The sequence below is a fragment of the Macadamia integrifolia genome, unplaced genomic scaffold (genome assembly GCF_013358625.1).
Source record: "Macadamia integrifolia cultivar HAES 741 unplaced genomic scaffold, SCU_Mint_v3 scaffold1989, whole genome shotgun sequence".
Taxonomy (NCBI): Eukaryota; Viridiplantae; Streptophyta; class Magnoliopsida; order Proteales; family Proteaceae; genus Macadamia; species Macadamia integrifolia.
The window spans coordinates 82,726-103,555 of NW_024868454.1; the positions used below are offsets into that span (position 1 = coordinate 82,726).

The 20,830-nt window shown below is 39.2% G+C and overlaps 1 protein-coding gene across 1 annotated transcript in view; it reads left to right on the plus strand.

Moving 5' to 3' along the window:
* The window catches only part of LOC122065382 (N-terminal acetyltransferase B complex auxiliary subunit NAA25-like), a 30,387-nt gene extending 16,761 nt beyond the window's left edge, over positions 1-13,626 (plus strand). Inside the window, exons 7-10 of the mRNA XM_042629191.1 lie at positions 788-929; positions 1,066-1,241; positions 10,652-10,851; positions 13,390-13,626. Coding sequence (XP_042485125.1) covers positions 788-929; positions 1,066-1,241; positions 10,652-10,851; positions 13,390-13,592 — 721 coding nt within the window. The 3' untranslated portion in view covers positions 13,593-13,626. The remainder of the gene's footprint in view (positions 1-787; positions 930-1,065; positions 1,242-10,651; positions 10,852-13,389) is intronic.
* The last annotated feature ends 7,204 nt before the right edge of the window (positions 13,627-20,830 follow it).

Here is a 20,830-nt window from a genome sequence, read left to right on the forward strand (position 1 = left end):
CAAAAAAAAAAAAAAAAACAAACCAAAATTCCGAAATTTCATTTGAGATTTCGAACCATGCTTATAATCTAGCCATCAGAACCCAACCTAAAGCTTATTTCCACTAAAATAAGCCCATACTTGTGATTTATCTGCATCACCATTCCAAGCCTGACACAAAGACTGAATGACTTGTCAAGTTGTCATCAACATCACAAAATGCTAGGCAATATTTGTTGGACAATGGCTACCCTATATGCATCTTCGTGCTTTGTAGTTTTTAATGTGAAGGTAAGGGCTTTGGATAACTTTATTGTCTAAGCTTTGTCAACTTAATTGATGTAACTTGTATTTGTGATTGTCTATAATGGAGGTACATTGAGAGCTAAATTTTAGGAATATGTGTGGTATGGAAATGCCCTTTATGCTAGATGTCTTTCTAATCTTTATGTATTACATTTATTTGATATATTGATTTTCTGATGCATTGACTTTTATGATGATACAGTGTTGATATGCCATCTTGTTTGGAAGTTTATTCCTTTTGATTCTGCTAATCTATTCTATTTTTTTTTCCTTTTAGCAAATTGTTTTTCCCCTCCTTCCTTTTGTACTGTGCGTTTTCTTGGAAGCCCTGACGATTGGGGGGCTTCCTAAATCGTTTTAGGTTTTTTTTTTTTAGAGATTTATGCTTTGATTGATACATTCCCTCCAGAGTTCATATTTTATTGTGGTTCCTCTATTGAATTGTTGTTATATAGATGGCTTGTTTTCTTCCTCCTATAATGTTGGTTCTCTCGTTTGGCAGCCCTGATGATTGGGAGTGTTTCCTAAATTATTTAGGATGTTTACTGGAGGATGACAGCAGCTGGTGTGGTGGGACCATCAAAGATCAAATCTATCCTCCGAAATTCATGGATTGCAAGTTGTCCCATTTGACAAATGAAGTGGTGCATGTTTATATCTTTTGTATTTTGATGCTTTTATTTTTGGAGTGTTTCATTGGATTCATAACTCACGTTTCCTTACTTTTCTGTTCTTACAATTCTTGATGGACTGTTTGAACTATGAAAATTGGTTCTGCAGTTTGATTCACGCATATTAAAAGCATCATGCTTTGTGCAAAAGTTACGCGAGGAGGCCAACAATGGTTCTATAAGATGCCCTTACTTGGCAACTCTTGAAATTGAAAGGAGGAAGCATCTCTTTGGAAAAGGTGATGACGTCAAAATAAGGGAGGGTTTGTCAGATTACTTTTGCAGGTTCTAATTCAAACTTGCCCTCTCTTTTAATTTTTGTTGTATTCTTGTGTATACAAATTCATATTTCTATCGAAGAATTGTTGTGGCGTTTTATATAATGCAATATATAATTGTTAACAGGTTGTTGCAAGGTTCGAAATTTTGTTTTGTTTCTGTGTTTCAGTGGGTTCAGAAACTGAAATTTCGTTTCTGCGAAATTTTGGCCAAAATGGTGTATTTATTTATTTATTTTTTTGTTTCGGTGGTCAAACGTCCATATTTTGACCTGAAACTTGGTGGGTAACTTATTTTAAGGTTAATAAACATGCTTAGAACATAAAAATGCAAAAATATTAGAACATGACATTGTTTTAGAGTTGCACCTTTGTTTGGCAGCAACCGTCGAATTGTTCTGAAAATTTTACCTGGTTTTGGAGAAAGAACTTTACTTTTCCTAAACTTTGAATGTGTAGATCTTGTAGGAGTCCAATGGAAGTCAAAATGTGTGATGATGTGGCTAATTAGAGGCTTGTTGGAGTGTTTTTCCTTCAAAATATGCAAATGGAACCGAAACCACCGAGACATGCGAGACAGAGTCGAAATTTCGACCAAGATATGGTATTTATAATACATGGAATGTACCGAAACAGGCAAGATACCGAAATTTTGTACAAATGTTATTTCGGGCCTTATTTCGTTTCAGCAAAAAAAAAAAAAAAAAATCGTCTAGATTTCGAACCATGGGTTGTTGGCTATTAGTCTGGGCAGATCCAATGTGTTGTATACTTTTCCCACTTTAACATATTGTAGACTGCGGTATCCTATCTGTAACAAGGGAAAAGTTTGTACTTTAGGATCTGATCAACAGCAGACCAAGGAGTCCACCTGGTTTCTATTTTTACTTGCATGAAAAATGCAGGTAATCAGCTTGAGCTTATAGCACAGAGCTAAAGTTGAAGCAGAAGGTGGGAATGAGAGTTACCTTAGCATTCCTCGTCATATTTATTTGAAAGCTCCATCCGAGCTGGATGGTTGGACACATCAACTGTGATTAAGCCCTGTTCAGATCGGTTTACCTTTAATATAGGTAATGATGTCCTGAACAGATGCAAAGCACAAATCCTAACAAATAAAGCAAAACCTATTAGGCTATAACAGGAGATAAACATCATTTACTCAAGAAACAAGTTTGATCTACATACATAGCAATGGAAGGAAAAAAACAAGGGAAGTAATTCTGTATTGCTCAGAACATTGGCTAGGGATTTTAGAGCTTCCGTACTTCATGAGAATATCAACGGAATATCAGAATAACAAAGTCTGTCCAGCCACATATCCATAAGAGTTAAGTTTTCTTATAGGAACCCCTTGACAAAAATACTTTGGCTGGATTGAGGAAGATTTGGTTCTCGGGTAGAATAGTGCTGGGGTATGTTAGGTGATGTAACAGGTAGTAAACTGGGGTCTTTTGGGTGGAATAGGGTATTGATGTCGGGACCGATTGGAGGGCAAGGATCCATGTGGCCTACCCCATTAAGTTTGCATAAGGCTGAGTTGTTGTTGACTTCTTGTTGTAGCCTTGTAGGGTATTGATGTCAGGGGTGTGTCAGAGTTTATGAACAAGCTGAGGTCTAACTTAAGACTTTTGAGTGAAATAAGCTTGCTGAAATTAACCCAGAAACAGGGTACCGTGATCTGTAGCAATAAGGAATAATAGACAGAAGAAGAACAAAAGAACAATGCTCACCTATTGCTAGCACAGCAACTAGAAATCATACTTTCTTTAATTCTAAACTCATCTCATACAAGTCACTCTTTTCAGATGTCTACCGCTTCTAATAACCAATTGATTTCTTTAATTTATGAGGGCTATGATGTTCCATCATAGACATGTAGCAAAGTCTCTAACGACTTATCAAAACTAAAATATAAGACTCAGAGGAATTCTACTAGGATTATATAGCTACTGGTTGGCTCCTGGAACTAATTGGCCTCCTCTTGAGCTCCTGCTTTACTTTTGCCCAAGATTGGTATGACCCTTTCAAAGCTGCTTTGGGTCTCCACCTCTGGCAGTTCATTATCAACCTGTGACTCCGATTCTGCACAAGTCTTGGATTTTTTCATTTGACTGGTTGAGTACTATTCTTGTCATCTGTTTTAGGGTGTGGGCTTCTTTTGGTGAATCCTTGACTTCTAGTTGAGTAAGTGGTCTAGTTGAGAATGAAACAAGTATTGGGGCCATCTGTCCTTGTCACAGCATCGCCTTAGCATTTAGGCACCTTGGTCGCCTAGACGAGTGCCTTGGACACCTTGCGTTTAGGCCTCCTCCAACGTATGTCGCACCATGCATGACCTACTGACCTTTATTGACTGCTAAATATTGCACCACCACCTACCAATTGCGCCTTGCCGACATCCACCTATCGCTGGACTTCACCATCCGTTGCCTAGCTTTCTAGCCCACAGTCACCCCACTGTTGGCATTGCAAGCCCATATCAGCCCTACTGCAATCATCGCCTGGGCCCAACAACCCTTCCGCCATCGTCACCCTTTGGTGCCTTTGTGCCTTCCAACACTGTTTCTGCCCTTATCACGAGGATTTTTTTGTTTGCGTCTATGATCCGGTAGACACACCCAGCCTCTCTGTAGTTACCTCTATCATTTTTTCAATAGCTTATTACTTCCCTTGATTTTGGCTCTATGACGGAGAGTAGTAAATACTGGCACCTCCTCAGGAGAACTTGAGGGTATTGAGGTGAATTGTGTTGGGACTTATGGCCATAACCCATCCCTTTAGCTAGGTCCAACAAAACTCAATGGGTTTAATTACTTTGCTTGGTTAAGTGCCTGTCTATTGACTATTTGTGATAATCATTTCTCGGGGTACCTGACTGGGACACCCCTATGCCAATCGAAGCCATTAAAAGAAAAATACTTTGTTAGCCAATGATGCACTTGTTATGTCATTTCTCTTCAATTCCATGGAACCTACAATCATCTCTAGCTTTGTTCTTATGAATTCTGCAAAGGAGTGGGATGCTGTGCAATAGACTTATGCCCATACTGGTAATTATACACAAATCTATGAGCTACGTCAATAGTATCGCGAGAATACTCAAAAAGATTTGCCCCTTACGACCTGTTATGCTGCTCTTAATGCTCTTTGGCAACAATTGGATTTCGGATTTCTATCATCTAGTTCCCATGGCTTGTACTATTAATGCGATTGAATTTCTTACCTGCTTGAATCCGAAGTATGATCAAATTTTTGTTTAGATTCTCAGAAGAGACAAGTCCCTTGCACTCCTTTAGGCATAACTTAATTCAACATGAAGATCGTCTCCGTTCTGTCATGATGCCTTCTATTGTTCCTACTTGCGCAACTCTGGTTTCTGCTCCTACAAGCATAGAGTCTTCTGGTGAAGTAAGTTAAATGTGACTATTGTTTATATAGATACGCACCCATGGAGGAATCCATACTCATCTGGGTATACAGCGAGAGATGAACCAGACCCATATTGAGTCTTTGGCTAGTAGGATATTTTAGGAATTTTATTTTCATGCAATCTTTTAATATTTGGTAACTTAGATAGGAGATAGCTACTAGGACTTAGTTTCCAATTAATTTGAGTTTCCAAATTAGAGTAGGTTTCCTCTTAATGTTGCTTTTCTTTTACTATTTAAATGCATGTAACTGTTCAATTACGGACAGATTGAAGAATGAAGTAATGAATTGATATTGTGGTGTGTGCCTACGGGCTGAGTGTGTGCGATTCCCTTCTTTCCCCCTTTCTATTCTAATTCTCTCCTTCCCTAAGGCCCTCCATCAATTGGTATCAGAGTTGAAGGACCCCATCCTCCCTTAATTCTACTGAAACGCAACTCCCTTTCACCTCCCACATTAGCCTTAAGCACCCTGCAAAAGCCTGCCGAAACTCCAGCCCTATTCCCTCCCTTTTTCTCTGACCCTCGATTCCCCCAAAAAAAGAAAGAGGAAAAACAAGAGAGAAAGAGAGAGAGAAATAGAAACAACGTAGCAGAGAGAGAAGAAAGAATAAAAGAAGAAGAAGAAGAAGAGAAGAGAGAGCGAGAGAAAGAAGGAAGACTCATATTTGGAGTTTCCGCAGCAAGCTCACTTCTAATTTCTATGCCTCTTTGTATTGTCTCCGTCCCTCGAAGTCGCGAAGAGCACCGCTGGTTGTCAACACACAAACCGAGTCCATGGATTGTCATTAACTTTCCCAAAGCTTCCGCCATTTTCTCTACAGCTATCCTCTTTGATTCTTCAACGGTGGAAGGAAAGTTTAACACATCTTCTCTCCTAGTTGAGTTCTTCACAGGCTTTTCTGGTTTACTGGAAGGTTGGAGACTTGGAGACGCTAGTCTCCAACCCACGATTGTTTGTTTTTTTTAATTACCCCTTCCATTTCCCATATTACCCAACCCTCTTCTGTTTATTACCTTTTGTCCTTTTTTTTTTTTTTAACTCACTTCTAATTATACCCCCATCCCCACACGTGATATCCCTTTGTTTGCCATCTTTATATAAAAAAAAAAAGAAAGATAAAAAATGCACAAACTTGGCTGATGGATGTAGATTTTTTATTGGATATCTGTCAACAACTGCAATTGATGCGAGAGAAGCTCGATGATATTCAACGACATTGCACGGATGTCAAAACCGAAGCACACTCTACCTTCAACTATGTGATCTCAGCCATTGAACGACAGGTAGATGAACCAGAAGATGAATCACCAGTGGTAGAAGATGAGATAGCATTGTTGGAAGTTGAAGATCAACTTGTGGAAAAATTTAAATCGGTTGATCTCCTCAGTGAACCGATCGATTTTATTTTCCCGAGTCATTACTTCACCTATGAACTTCACGTCGTGGATTTCATAGCATTCGATTATGGTTTTGATGGTGACTTCATACAGGCAAAGATGGATATTGATCGATTGGTGTTGATTCTCCCATTCTACGAAACTTTTGGATGAGTTTTTCTCAACATTGGGGGAATTGATGTAGATACGCACCCATGGAGCGATCCATACCCATCTAGGTATCCAATGAGAGATGAACCGGACCCATATGGAGTCTTTGGCTAGTAGGATATTTTAAGGATTTTATTTTCATACAATCTTTTAATTTTTTGTAACTTAGGTGGGAGATAGCTACTAGGACTTAGTTTCTAAATTAGAGTAGGTTTCCTCTTAATGTTGGTTTTCATTTACTATTTAAATGCATGTAACCGTTCAATTAGGGACAAATTGAAGAATGAAGTTATGAATTGATATTGTGATGTGTGCCTGCAGGCTGTGTTTACGATTCCCTTCTCCCCCCCCCCTTCTATTCTAATTCTCCCCTTCTTCACTAAGGCCCTCCATCAATTTTGGTGTCAAGCATTGATGATACAAAAACGTCCAAGGTAAAAGGTCTGTTAGCCAAGGAATTCAAGATTAAGGACTTGGGATAACAAGGCAACAATCATTATAGCTCATAACCTTGTTCAGCATAATAGGACGAAGCATATTGAGATTGATAGGCACTTCGTTAGAGAGAAGCTCGAGTAAGGCTCAATTTGCATTCCTTTTGCCACCTTCGAGAATCAGTTAGCTAATGTGTTCATAAAAGGTTTAAATTGTAAGGTGTTTCATCCTATTGTATGGAATTTGGGCATGCTAGATATATATGCACCAACTTGAGGGGGGAATGTTAATGTCTAGATTCATTGTATGTATCAGTTTTGTTATATGTATGCTAGGATGAGGACTATGACTCATCCTTACTTAACATACCTTAATTATATTCCCATATCTTCTCTATAAAATGAGATGGCCTTTGTCATTCTAGACAAGGCAAATCATTTTCCCATATTCTAATTCTCCACTATGACCCATTGGACCAAGGGCCCAATATGTATATAACCCATTCCAATACTTATTTTGACTAAAATAAATTGTTTTATGCAGTTTACCTTCAACAACTAAAAACAATGAGATTTCTTTGTTGGGTCACACAAATTCATTGCTTAAATTTATGAGGATAGACAAACATTCTTTCGTATGAGGCTGTATCACCGATTGAGAATAGGGGCCAAGTTTCAAGCTTTTTGTGTCAACTAGGCTTGAAATAGAAATCTTAGTCGAAATCTGTACAGTTTCGATGAGCGGTTTCAAGGCCCAAATGACTAAATTAGGTCCCAAAACTTTTAGAGACACCTATTTTAGACCCTCTAAACATAATGGAACCTTTAGATTTTAAAAAATCACACCCAAAATGATAGTTTGACTTCAGAGCCTAGGTTGGTAGTGTACTTATGTAGAACCAATTCCGAACTAGATAACTAGGAATTAATTCCACAATAGGATCACTTAATATCTATATCAGTATAGATTGCGTCCAAGCACAACATCATCTGGGTTTCTTGGGTTTACTCCACTCTCCCTAAGAACAACTCTATTTGGACTATCTCTCTCCCCCCTGATTCCTCTTGGATCTGAAGAAAAATCCTTGGTTTGCCACTATCTCCTCCTCCACAGGGAATGGGGCCTCCGCCTCCCTCTGGTTGGGCCATTGGCATCGCTTAGGTGTTCTCCTATATATTGTCAACCCCTGCACTGTTTGCTCCTCAGGGATTCTCAGTTCGGCCAAGGTTGCCTCCATCATCTTGGACGGGACCTGGTCCCCTCCCCCCTCCTCTCTCCTCCCCCGTTATTGAGGTCATTTGAGTGTAAGATCTCTTGGATGGCTTTGCCTTTTGGCTTTTTCTCCTCTACCTTTGCGTGGAGCCTCATCCGTCCTACTGCCTCTTGTGCCTTTCCATAGCTTCATTGCTTGGGGCCATTTCCAATTGCCTCCCTACCCAATTCTTCCTCATCCATCGTCGCATTCCTATCTCCCCTTTTTGCTGCCTTTGCTGGTATGGCATTGAAGACATTGGCCACCTCTTTTTCTCTTGCCACTTCTCCGCTTCCGTTTTGAAGAGAGTCCTCGCTCATTGCTTGCCTTCCAGAAGAACTATCCTCCTCTTCAGTAGAGAATGGATCTGGGTTGACACGATCTTCTCTGGTCTCTCCATTTGTGACACTGCTGACAAGCTTGCTTTCTGCGCCACCATCAACCATCTATTGATGGAGCGTAATCTATGTAGATGGACGTCCAACTCCCGCTCCTAATATGACAAGATTTGAACCGCCATCCATTTTGATGTTACCTCGAAGCTTGCTTCTCTCAAGCTTAGATCAGTCAGGAACTCCCCAAGGAACGAGCTAATTGTTGTTGCCTGGGGCCTCCCCCCTTTGATTTTATCTTCTCCCCACCCCCATGACGATTGGTATCCCCCTTAGTCCCCCTTTTTTTTTTGGTTCTCCTTTGGGCTGGATGCTAGTTGTTAGCTTACTTTTGCTGTGATCCCACCCCCCTTTTATTGGGCTTGGCCTCTTGGCTTCACCCCCCTCTTTTCCCCTTGTATATTCATTTTCTCTTTCAACATTTATTATTCATCCAAAAAAAATATCTATATCAGTATAATATATCACAGTCGGGCCTGGTTAGGGTGCTTTGCTGTCAAAATTTGGGCTCAATTTAATGGTTGGATCTGGGACTTTCTTGGGCTTGAAGTCTACTGTGGTATAGACATACAGTAGAGCCACAGGGTTTGGTATCAAGCTTCAATTAGAATTTGATGGAGAACCAGCAGTCTTTTAATGATCAACAGCAACAATAACTGAAGAGGCAATGGCCTCGGTTCCTCTCAGATGAAAGATTTTACTGAACAATAAAATAAAACAAGAAATCGAAGAAGGGAAGAAGAAGATAGGGTAGTGATGCAGAATCGATGCTATTGAAAAGGGTTGACCCTTCAGGCAATCTCAATCAAGATGAACCGGGTCCAATTGGATTTTTGGATTCATTAGGATCTTTAGGATTTTATTTTATTTGGGGATTATTTGCAATCTTTTAATTTGGGTAGTTAATAGTCAATTAGGGAGTTACTAATTTGATTTTATTTTGTTTCTAATTTCTTTAGTTAGAATTTAGGAAGTAATTTGAAGTTGCTAATTTTAGTTTTAGATTTTACTAGGCAAGTTTTAATTTTCAGTTATTATATAAGGGCATGTAATCCAAGTTATTAGACAGATTAAAAAGATGAATTGAGTTTGAGTATTTGTGAAGCCTGGGCGTGTGTGCATGATTCTTCTTCCCCCCCCTCCCCCCTTTTCTTAGTGTGATTTCTCCCTCTCCCCTGCAACTCTGAGAGCCATCTCAGGGATTTCTTCCCTGCCATCCCGGCCATCCGCATCAGGTAGTCTCTCCTTAGACTCGGGTCTCTCACCGTATTTTGGTCTCTCACCAATGGCCTCTCACCATACTCTCGCACAGAGCTACTGAATCACTCAGTATTCCAGCATAAGGCCAATGCTTTCATTTTCAAAATATATCATATTTTCTAAGCACTAATGCCATACGTATATAGAGGACTGTGGCAACCTCTAGAGTCTTGAGGAAATAAAGGATATTAAAATGTCACCAATAAAGGCCCAACAAATTAAAAATTGAAGTTAACCTCTATTGGTTGCAAGTAACTAAAATCGAAACCATGCAGTAGACATTCGTAGCATAAAAATAGGAATTCTAACTAACATAAAAATCTTTGACAGCCTACCAACAAATTAATAAACTAACTATTGTAGGCTTTGTAGCCATAACAGGGCTCCACGCATGGACTAAAAATCCATTACAGCTGCCCTCCATATCTTCTCAACCAAAGAAATAACTACCGTGAAATCTCTCCTTGCCATGGCCAGAATGGGCCTCACAAGAATCTGGAAAATTTCTTCCAAAAATACTGGTTCTCTAATTTGGTCTATTCCACCAAATATTAACACATGTAATTCAATTAACATAACTTATATAGGCATTAGAAATTAATAGACTTAAAATTATAAACCATTTCATAAATCATACATCATACGTGGTTCATTACAAAGAGTCAAATATATCGGAGTCAGCACTATGCCCATCCTAAAGACCTAGACTCCTAGCACCACACCGAGTTCCGGGCAGGATCAAAACCACGAAAATGTTGCTGCTGTTGTCAAATTGTCACTTTTAATGTGTTCCTCTACTGCCCAAGTACCTGTTCCAACCTTGTACGGCAGTGATTTGTCAAGAAATCACAAAAAATAGGTTTTCCCCTCTTCCCTGGCGAAACCTGACGAATTTTGACCCATTTCGTTTGATACTTTCTTTATTGTGGAGGCAAAGTAACGTTTCACCCGAAATTTCGTCCGAAACTTCGGCTGTCGTAGGTATCATGTCATTTCGTTTTGACACTTGCAGTTTGATTGCTTTTCTCTATCAATTGAAAAGAGTGAAAGTTTCCATAATGGAACTTGAACTTATCACTTGTTTTTGCTAATGCAGGTTTGGTCACTTGCCATGCTTTACATCTGACATTGAGATGTTTCTCAAATTGTTAACTGACGATGAAAGGGTTGAGTTCCTTGAAAAGATAACGAGAAGCTGTGACTCCTCATCAGTGCCAATAAAAGCACTTGGACAATCAATTAGCATTTTTAAACTCCAGGAGTTATTTGGAGCCATGTTCAAGCTCCCTATTGGTGGTGAGACTTCTGCTACTTGGTGACGTTTTACAGTCAGCTTTTCTGCAGTTTATTTTATTTATTTTTCATATGAAAGAAAGTGTGAGGAAAACCACGCATAGTTTAGGCCTTGGATCAAGTATGGTGTCATATAGAGTTGGTTCAAGGGCAAAGATCCATGGCCGCCCCATTTAGTTGGTATACAGTTGAGTTGTTGTATGGAAGAAAGTTCTCTACTCCACTGACCAGAGGTGGTAGGGATCAATCAAGCGGCAAAATCTCCCCCTATTGTTTGAATTGCATGAAACACCACTCCCATGAATCTCGACCCTTCATTTCTCTCCTCTGCCAACCAGAGAATCTTTCCCCATTTCACACTTAATAACTTCTACTTTTCTTTTTAATTAGGTAACCGTACGTCTCTTAAAAGGGAAAAAACCTGATGGAGTAAGCTAGGTTGGAACAAACAAGACTAGCAAACAGAAAGAAACCAGAATCGCAGTGAACCCAAATTCTGAGAAATAAGGCTAAAACTTAAAAAGTTAATAGAACTTGCAAACCATAGATCTGATGGGACTATAACTAGCATATACTAGAGGTACTAAGGGGATGAATATGTGGTTAAAATATCAAAGAGAACTAGTGGTTAGATTAGAAGAAACACACGGACAGAAAATAGAAAGTAGTGATAAAACAGAAAATAGTAAGGAGAACTAAATTGTATCGACTGTATCGTTACAATATGCATTGATATACAATTTTTTTTATGTCATGTATCATATTGATACCGATATGATACGTGCCAATACTTTAAACCATGCCTACCTCAGACCTGTAGCAGCACTTAAAAAAATAGAAAATAAAGAGAACTTGGGGAGAAATAACAAAGGATTACTGAGCACAAAAAGGAGGACAGAAATCACTTAATAGAAGAGACCACGATGGAGAGAGAGAGTTGCTGGAAAACCTGCACAACTGTAAGGGAAGAAAGAGAACAGAAATGAAAAGAAGATGAAAAGATAGAAGGGGGGATATGACCAGAGGCTTCACCACAAGTCCCAGACCAAGGGTTCGCCACCTTGGGTCTCCACTTACTTCATCACAAGGGCTGTGATTGATCACTGATTCACCATATAGTACACACACTCACATAGAGCTAGTTTTTCAAAACAACCAAATCTGTGGGCTTGTGTGCCGTTTGCTCTTTATTTATAATAACCAATGGACCGATTACAATAATAGAAACTCTCCATGCTAGTTGGTTGCCAATTAACTCTAGAATAGAAACTGGGTCACTAGGATGAGATCCTTCTAGAGGGATCCATTGCTATTACTTGCAAAATAGAAAGCAACAAAATTAGAAACTTCTAGTTAACCTAGCTTGTTCTCTAAGTAGCCTATTACACATTAATTTAGTAGCTTCTAAAGATCTTTGCAGTTCCAAATCTCCAACAAATGCAAGCTGGCTTTCTGTGGCCACATCAAGTCCTTGTGATCAGTACCATGTGAAAAGTACCACTAAACTTTCTTCCCTGAACTGCATCAAAATCCCAGAAGCCATGCATTAAATCAAGAAAGAAACTGTAGAGGGCTAGAAATTCATATGGAAAGGAATCACCAAGGATATAGGATCATTTGTGCACGACAAGTTGTTTAGAGTTGCCAACAGTGAAATAGTTGTTGCTAGGCTAATGATCATTGTTTCAAAAAGGAAAAGGATTGGTAACCCTAGAAGTTTTCAATTTCTCATCTTTCGAATGCTCCAAATTACAGTAAAGGAGATCAATTTTGTGGCACACAATAGAGGTTTGTAACTAATGTCTCTTCAAGAGCTCTTGTGAAGTAGTGGGCATGACCCATGTGATACCCAGGTGATAGAACAGCTCCCAAAATTACTAAACCTTGTAGGTGCATTAGAACCATACACCACTTTCAATGAGAAATGTTTAGAGGATCTAAGAGAACCATAGTGAAAAATTACAAATGCAATACCTCCCTTGAAAAAATAAAAAAAAGCACAATTTGCTTTCTTCCAACTTTGCCATCCAATAAAAGAAATTTAATTCTAGCATTTTGGTTTTCCCCTGGAAGAGGAGACAAATTTTTCTATTTCAATCATCTTTGTAGCACCTGCTAGCGACTGTTTTTCCCTTGGGAAAGACGTAAGCAAAATGAGCATGGTTGAAAATTTTAATTTTGTCAATGATTTTATCCCTAGAAATTAGATTTTTTGTTAGAATGCTGATAAGCAATGGAGGAATTTTTGAAGTTGGGCAAATATGAGAAGTTCATCTCAATAGCATTTTTAAATTACAGAATGGAAAGTATTACTTATTTTTCTTTCCTTTTCTTTTCCCTTTTTTAATCTTTAAAACATTCTGACTTGAACCTTCTAAAGGTTTGTCTTCTTCGTCTCTAGATCAAATATTTTGTAATAAAATTAATTCAGTAAAAAGCTTGTTTTTAGCCTTGGCTGAAATAAATGAATTCTGTTAGTTGACTGTAATATGTTACTTAGGTTGATTTCTTAGTTTTGACCCTTTTTGTTCATCTTTCTAGAGCTAGAGGAAACTGCACTGCAAATGACAAAGCTGTACTGTACAAATCTTCCACTTTCAAGGGATTTGGATCCACAAGAAAACATGCATGGTGAAGAACTTCTATCAATGGCATGCAATGTGCTGGTTCAGGTATTTGATAGGTTTTCCTATAAATCCCGTTGTTTCCTTAAAGTTTATTTGTTCTTTACCATGACGAGTTAAAAAATTTAGTTTCACATTCATCTCTTACAAGAATGTCGCTGAGTTAGTTGTGGCATCCTTTCATCATCATTCTTTGCATGGTCATGATCACAATCTTGTCATCATTATTTGTATTTACTTCTGGACCTTATAGCTTATAATGGTTGGGTTGGATGTGTGACCCTCCATGCTCAAAGGGACCTCGTTTGACCTCTCCAATCGGCATTTGTTTGAGAAGGAAAATCCATAGTTGTGAACCAAAATGGTATGTACAGGTGAATTGGTCAAATTCTCAGTGTGTAATGAACTGTTCTTTAATCACAGATCAACTCAGTAAATGTTAAAAATTAGAATTCTATTGACCTGTTTTACTTTTTCATTACTAGGCTGACCTGGTGGTTTTTTGACAGAACCACCACTACTGATTTTTCCCACTCTTTTTTAAGGTCTAGAAGTATGAGGTCAGACAGTTACGTACTTTCTTCTTGTTTGAGGGTAATACACATTTTTTTCTTTCCTTAGGGGGGGTCCTAGAAGTGTAATATGAGGCCTCTTGTTTGAGCGTGTTTGATGCTGTTGCATCTGACTATGATACCATATGGAGGCCTGCACATAAGGTACCGGTGGCAGTCCAATGGGCTGTGTAAATAAATCTGAGATCTATAACCAGCCAATTGTGTGTTGCTTCCTAGCTAGGAAAGTAAACAACCTTGTCTAACTTGGAAAAGAAACAAAATAATAGCTGCATTACATTGGGACAAACACCCAACCATGACTCATTTTAACACTCCCCCTTAAGCTGAAGTATACATATAGCAAAAGAAAGCTCTAGTTTGGACTAACAAGAACTCCAATGAGAACGTCGTGCAAATAAACCAAGCAGAATCATAAGCAACGAACAAATAAGAGTTGGATAACACTAACTGCAACCCAAAATATCATAGCAACAATGGCAACACCAAAAGCCCTTCCTAAGAAGGCACTCCAACAACATCTCAAATAGAAGTGTAGCATCCAACAGCTACATGAAAGGCCCTTCCCATAGAAGACACTCCAACAAAATTGTAGCATCCAACAGCTACGTCAAAAACACTCACGAGCCTCAAATAGGGGGTCTCATATAAAATTCCACGGATAAATATGCAGCGTCAGGTTGCTGGGGACCAAACAACATCAGGTTTCTGAATATAACTCTCTTCAAAAGATAAAATAGTTGATGAGCACACGCACAAATAATAGTCTTTATTAAAATAATCTTGAGCAGATAAAGATCTTCAACTGATGACTTTAGCAAGATAGTAATGACAATCTCCCCCTCACGTGTAGCATTACACGTGGACAAATAACTTTTAATATTCAACATCTCAAAGGATGAGGATACCAAATAATTTCATATTCAAGAGCATCACATATAAAAAATTTCAATCTCCCTATCACTGTGGCAAAATTAAACCATTAATCTCCAACTACTGCGCTATGACAAATGAGCATCAAATAAAATGTCCAACCATGAGCAGACGCGACCAATATCCTCCAATTATAGCAATTAGACCATCACTCCATGCAAGTACCCATCTTCCCATAAAAAAAATGTTGTGCCTCAATTGATGCGATCTAGGGGTCCAAGACCCCAAATTAGGTGTCATGGGCCCACAAATGGCAACAAAATAGGTCAATTGGTAATAGCAATGGCAACACCGTACTTAAATAAAAGTACATTACAGGGAGGAAGTGGCATTCTGGTAAATAACCAAAAATTGTAAGGGGTGAATTGGCAAGTAAAAGGGGAAAGAACAGGTGCGGCAATAGAATTTATTGATCAAGGGCAGACTAGGCAATAAGCAAAAGTAAGAGACTAAACAGAATTGACAATAAAGAAAAGGGTAATATAGGAAATAACAATGAAATCTGTCTTTACCCATTCACAGAATCCAATATATTCTCCTATTTTCATATGCAAAGTTGCGAACCAGGAAAAATAGAGCTGCGGAGCTCCGGCGACGACGTCGGTCTTTTCAACCACCTGAGTCGCAAACCAGAGGTACAATCTCCTTCAAAGTAGTAGCCACAACAGAATCGATAGCATCAAATCACCAGCAAATTTGTTGAACTCAACCCAAATATCAAGTAGATAATTTAGGGACGCTTGCACCAATAGCAGACGACAACATGTAACTCACTATGGGATCATAGACCAAGAGGGAGGCAGCAAACAGACCATGTACCCAACAGATTGTGGAAGTCGTCTTCTTCACAATAACTCGCAACCTGATGACAAAACCATAGCAGCGGCAACAGCGAACAGAAAATACCAGACGACAACAATAGCAGTAAAAAATAAAACACCATCAGTAAATTGACTCCATTGATAGCAAGGTTCGAAATTTCATTTCGTTTCGTTTTGTTTCGGTGGGTTCAGAAACATCAACTTGGCGAGATCTGGCCGAGTTGGTGTATTTTTTTTTCGGTTGAATGTTTTGGTGGTCAAACGGTCATATTTTGACCTGAAACTTGGTGGTTAGCTTATTTTAAGGTTAGTAAACATACTTAAAACATAAAAATGCAAAAATATTAGAACATGACATTGTTTTATAGTTGCACCTTTGTTTGGTAACAACCGTCGGACTGTTCTGGAGATTTTTACCTGCTTCATTGCTAGAACAAGATATAATATGATAGTAAAATAAATAAATAATGCATCTAAGCCATGATCAAAGCATACATCAACATTAATTAACTAATATTTAGAGTACTAGAGTAATATACTATGCAACTCCTTAATTCATAAGTCCCAACTAAAGTCATCCACTGAGCATATTAGTTACACAACAGTATAACAATAATCATAATGACTATCTATTATCTACTGGAAAGAACTGTGATGGCCTGGCTGGATTCCATGCCCAGTACGATGGAGTCGACGTGCATTTTCCTCTGACTGCACCACAAATGCATGCCGCGTCATAGTCTGAGAGAATAATCGAATGTAGTCCTCCACAGTTGCCAAAAAGATTGAGTCATCTACACACTGAAGGTAACCTATCCGAGGGTATGTATCACCACCATAGTATGAAGAAGAAGAACCCGCCATTGAGCTACTGTCAACTGATGGTTCCGGCATGATGTACGGGTTGGTTGGGTATGAGAATAAACTGTCCACAAAGCCACTACCATGTGACTGGGTTTGGGAGCCATTGTCAGACTACTACTAGAAATGGATGAACCAGATGTATGCCCCATCCCAGTGAATTGACCATAAGGTTCATGATACTCTGACCAAGTGCTCTCTCCAATAAATGATGGGGCACGCCATTGCCCACTCCCTTTACTCTCACTGTGAGGATGACTATCCCCTCCACTCAAACTCATTCCGCCAATAGAAGTAGATAGACTATCAATGTCCATACAATCTTGCTGCCCTTCAGAACCGAATCGATGATGAGGCCCTCTACTGTAACCTGAACTCCTCCCTCCACCAGATGGACATGCATCGTGATCAGAATCTTATGTGGCATACTAAAACTGACTATCCCCAGTGAATCGCACCGGCTTCGGCTTTGGCTCTGGCTCTGGCTCTGGCTCGGCCTGCTCATACTGCTCTCGAACTCCTTCAAATCTATCACCACCTCCTCCCCCATCACCATCTTCACCATCATCATCGTCATTGTCATCACCATCACCATCACCATCACCATCACCATCACCATCGTCATCACCTCCATCATCACCCACTCCATCACCATCACCATGTGTCTGTGTCTGTGTTTGTGTCTAAGTCTAGGTGTGGGTACAACCACCCGATGAAATGGACCAATCATCATCTTCATCTGAATCATCCCTACCAGGTGCAGGCTCGAATGGTTGAGGGGTCTGTGAATGTATCATTCCCTTTGTAGCCATATAATCATCAACATCGACCGCCATCTCTCGCACTAGATATAGTTCCGGCCTGCCTCCCAGCTGATCCATCAACGGCTCGCCTCTATCCCTCACCCAGTCCATTAAAGGATCCTCCTCATCTGAGTCAATCTGGAAAACATCAGTCAGCTCGATCTGGCCCGTATCATTCTCCATACCCAAGCGTATGTGCTGCATCCTTAGTTTCATATTATAATGCACATACACCAAGTCATTCAAACGTTGTGAACCCAATCGATTCCGCCTTTTCGAATGGATGAGTGGAAATGTGTTCCAATTTCTCTCACAACCAGATGGAGAACATGTCTAGGAGAGTACTTTGATGACAATCTTCCTCAATTCCGGTGTTGAACCCCCATACAACACCCACCATTCAGCTGCATTACAAGTTACAACAAGTGTAAAAGATTATTTATGTTCCAAAACACTTAACACTTGTATAAGTAACATACTAAAATTTGGATTTCATGCCAGTATCAGTACTCGTACGACCCGCGTATGCGGCGGGAACTCCGAAGCTGTCTATTCATCCCTAAATTCTTTCGTCTATAACAAATTTACAAATAGGACCCTAGTTAACAACCATTGTATTAAAATTTAGATTCCTAATAGTAATAGTATTACCAAACGAACCTCAGTATTAGCTTTGGCTTGTAGATCGGGGTTTGATTGCAACTTGGCAACCATCTGCTTCACTGCTTTCAGAAGATCAGGATCCAATGCAAGTCTCTTTGTGTACTGATACTTAGGGTTTAAATAGTATGCTGAATTTTGACAAAACATATTATTGTCAATGTTAACATTAATGCATTTTTATATCACATAAAAGAATGGCTTCAGCTTTGCTTACCAGTCTTATGCAACAGATGCTTGAGCTGGCGCTCCCAACATTCTTCTATTATTTCCACAAATTTCCTACTTCCACGTGGGTTGGCAGCATAGACATTTTCCTTCATCATTGTAATAGCAGCCCACAGGCTTGGAAAGGTGGATTTGAAAGCAGAATCCACCATCTTCAACACGCCAACAATTGGTGCCAATATTTTCACCACTTTACCCAACTGTGTCCAAAACTCCTCTGATGAACTGGTTGCCTGTGCCTCCCTACCACCAGCTGATCCTGCTTCCCTCAAACCAAACCACTCCTCAGATGCGAATATTGATTGAAGACTAACTTTCTTGGATTCAAAACTCTGGAGTGCAATATAGTTGGTAGCAAATTTTGTGAGACCGGGCCTAACCAAGTCACCCCTGCACTTCTCCCTCAATAGGTTTAATGAAAACCTATGATTATAGACAAATGTGATCACTTGCCTAGCCCTTTCAACCACAGTCTTCACAATTTTCAGTTTCCCCATGTCCTTCAACATTAGGTCAATGCAGTGTGCTACACAAGGAGTCTAAAAGAGTTGGAATCTGGGGTTGTTCATCATTTTCTGTCCAGCCTTCTTGTAGTTACTTCCATTGTCAGTCACAATTTGAACAACATTCTGTATCCCAACTTCTTCCACAACCTCCTTCAAAATTTTGTAAATATATTTTGCATCCTTTCTTTCATTGGATGCATCAACAGACTTAAGGAAAATGGTCTACCATCACAATAAACCATAAAATTGATGATGGACTTTCTCGTGGGCCCTGTCCAACCATCACACATTATGGTTACCCCATAGCTCTCCTACAAAACTTTTAACTCATCCATATATGCTTTCAATTCCCTCTTCTCCTTAGGAAAATATACATTCATCACCTCATATGCAGTCGGCCCCCTTATCCTTGGACCGGCCTCAACCACAATATCAAGGATCAGCTGGTAAAAGGGACCTGTAGTGGCGTTTTCTGGGATACTATGAAATAACATCCACTTAGACATAGCCTCCCCAACATAAGCCTTCATGTTAGCCCACATCCCCTTTATCTTATTTTGCTTACTGCCCTTTTTCCTGTACGCACGGGGAACCTGTTGTAGAACGGGGTTCACACGAGGTGGAACCACTGGAGGTGGAGATGGGGCTGCCCTTGTTCTCTGTGATCTAAAGGGCAAAGGGATCTGTGAAGATCCATTACCTCTTGCTCTAGATGGACCAACTCCTCCATGTCTGCGTCTTTCCTCCTCACGAAGACTTTGTTGGCTCAATGCTTGCCCTTGCCGCCAATTTCTAGCCTCTTGCTCAGTTTGTATGTCATCAGGCACGTATACCAGTCATCACTGTCATCATCACTATCATCATTATATCGATGCATGGGAGCACGTAGTGCCTCCTCAAACTCTATCCTTGCCTTCTCCTTTGCCGCTTTTCTCTTATTCCCTCCCTTCATGTCTTCAGCTATAGCCTTGGCAATATGATCAGGCACTTAACTGCATCTGGCCACATTTGAGAAATTTCCAACCAGATATTGCTTAAGTCTTGTGGCCCCACCACCCATAAACCTCTTATGACGGTAGTTGCATTCTGTATGCCTCTTATCGCCATCAATCGGCACTCCGTGTTTCCATGCAATCTCTTCACTATCACGATTACTATCACGTCTCCACCTCTATCTCCCTCTTCTCCCTCTTCTCTCGCCTTCCTCGTCGCCTCATTTAGTCATTTTTATATCACCTTGATGCTGATGCATAGAAAAAAGAAGGTCATTATTAACTTACAAGTATATGGTAGCTGCTTATATTTTATTTTTACATAAAATTATTTTTTAATCAATTTTAGAAAATATTTTAATGACATAATACAACAAAATCAAATATTGTATAACATAACAAGCATATAGTACGCTCCAAAACACTTTAATATTAATATCTTATTTTTCTTTTATTTTTAAAATCAAAACAAAATATTTTTTCATATTTTTTAAAATATTTTTCAATTATTAATCTATTTTTCATATTTTTTAAAAATTAAAATAAATAATTACTGGCTGGAAAAAAATTTCACTCAGATGGAGTCGTAGAACAGCCCTTGGTGACTAACATATATATAGTTGACATCTATCAAAGCAATATTTATCCTAAAAAGTAACAATTTATGTTAATGAAAAATGAATTTTTAAACCAGAAAAAAAAAAAATATTTATGTCTCAAAAACAAAATTTCGCCAATGTGAGGTCATAGATCAGCCTCTACTGTCTAACATATAAAAAATCTAGAAGCATCCAACATGTATTTATGTACTATTTAAAAAAAAAAAAAGGTTTTGGAGAAAGAACTTTACCTTTCCTAATCTTTGAATGTGTAGATCTTCTTGTAGGAGAGATTTGGAAGTCAAAATGTATGGTATGGCTAATTAGAGGCTTGTTAGAGTGTTTTTTCTTCAAAATATGGAACCGAGACCGGCAAGACAGAG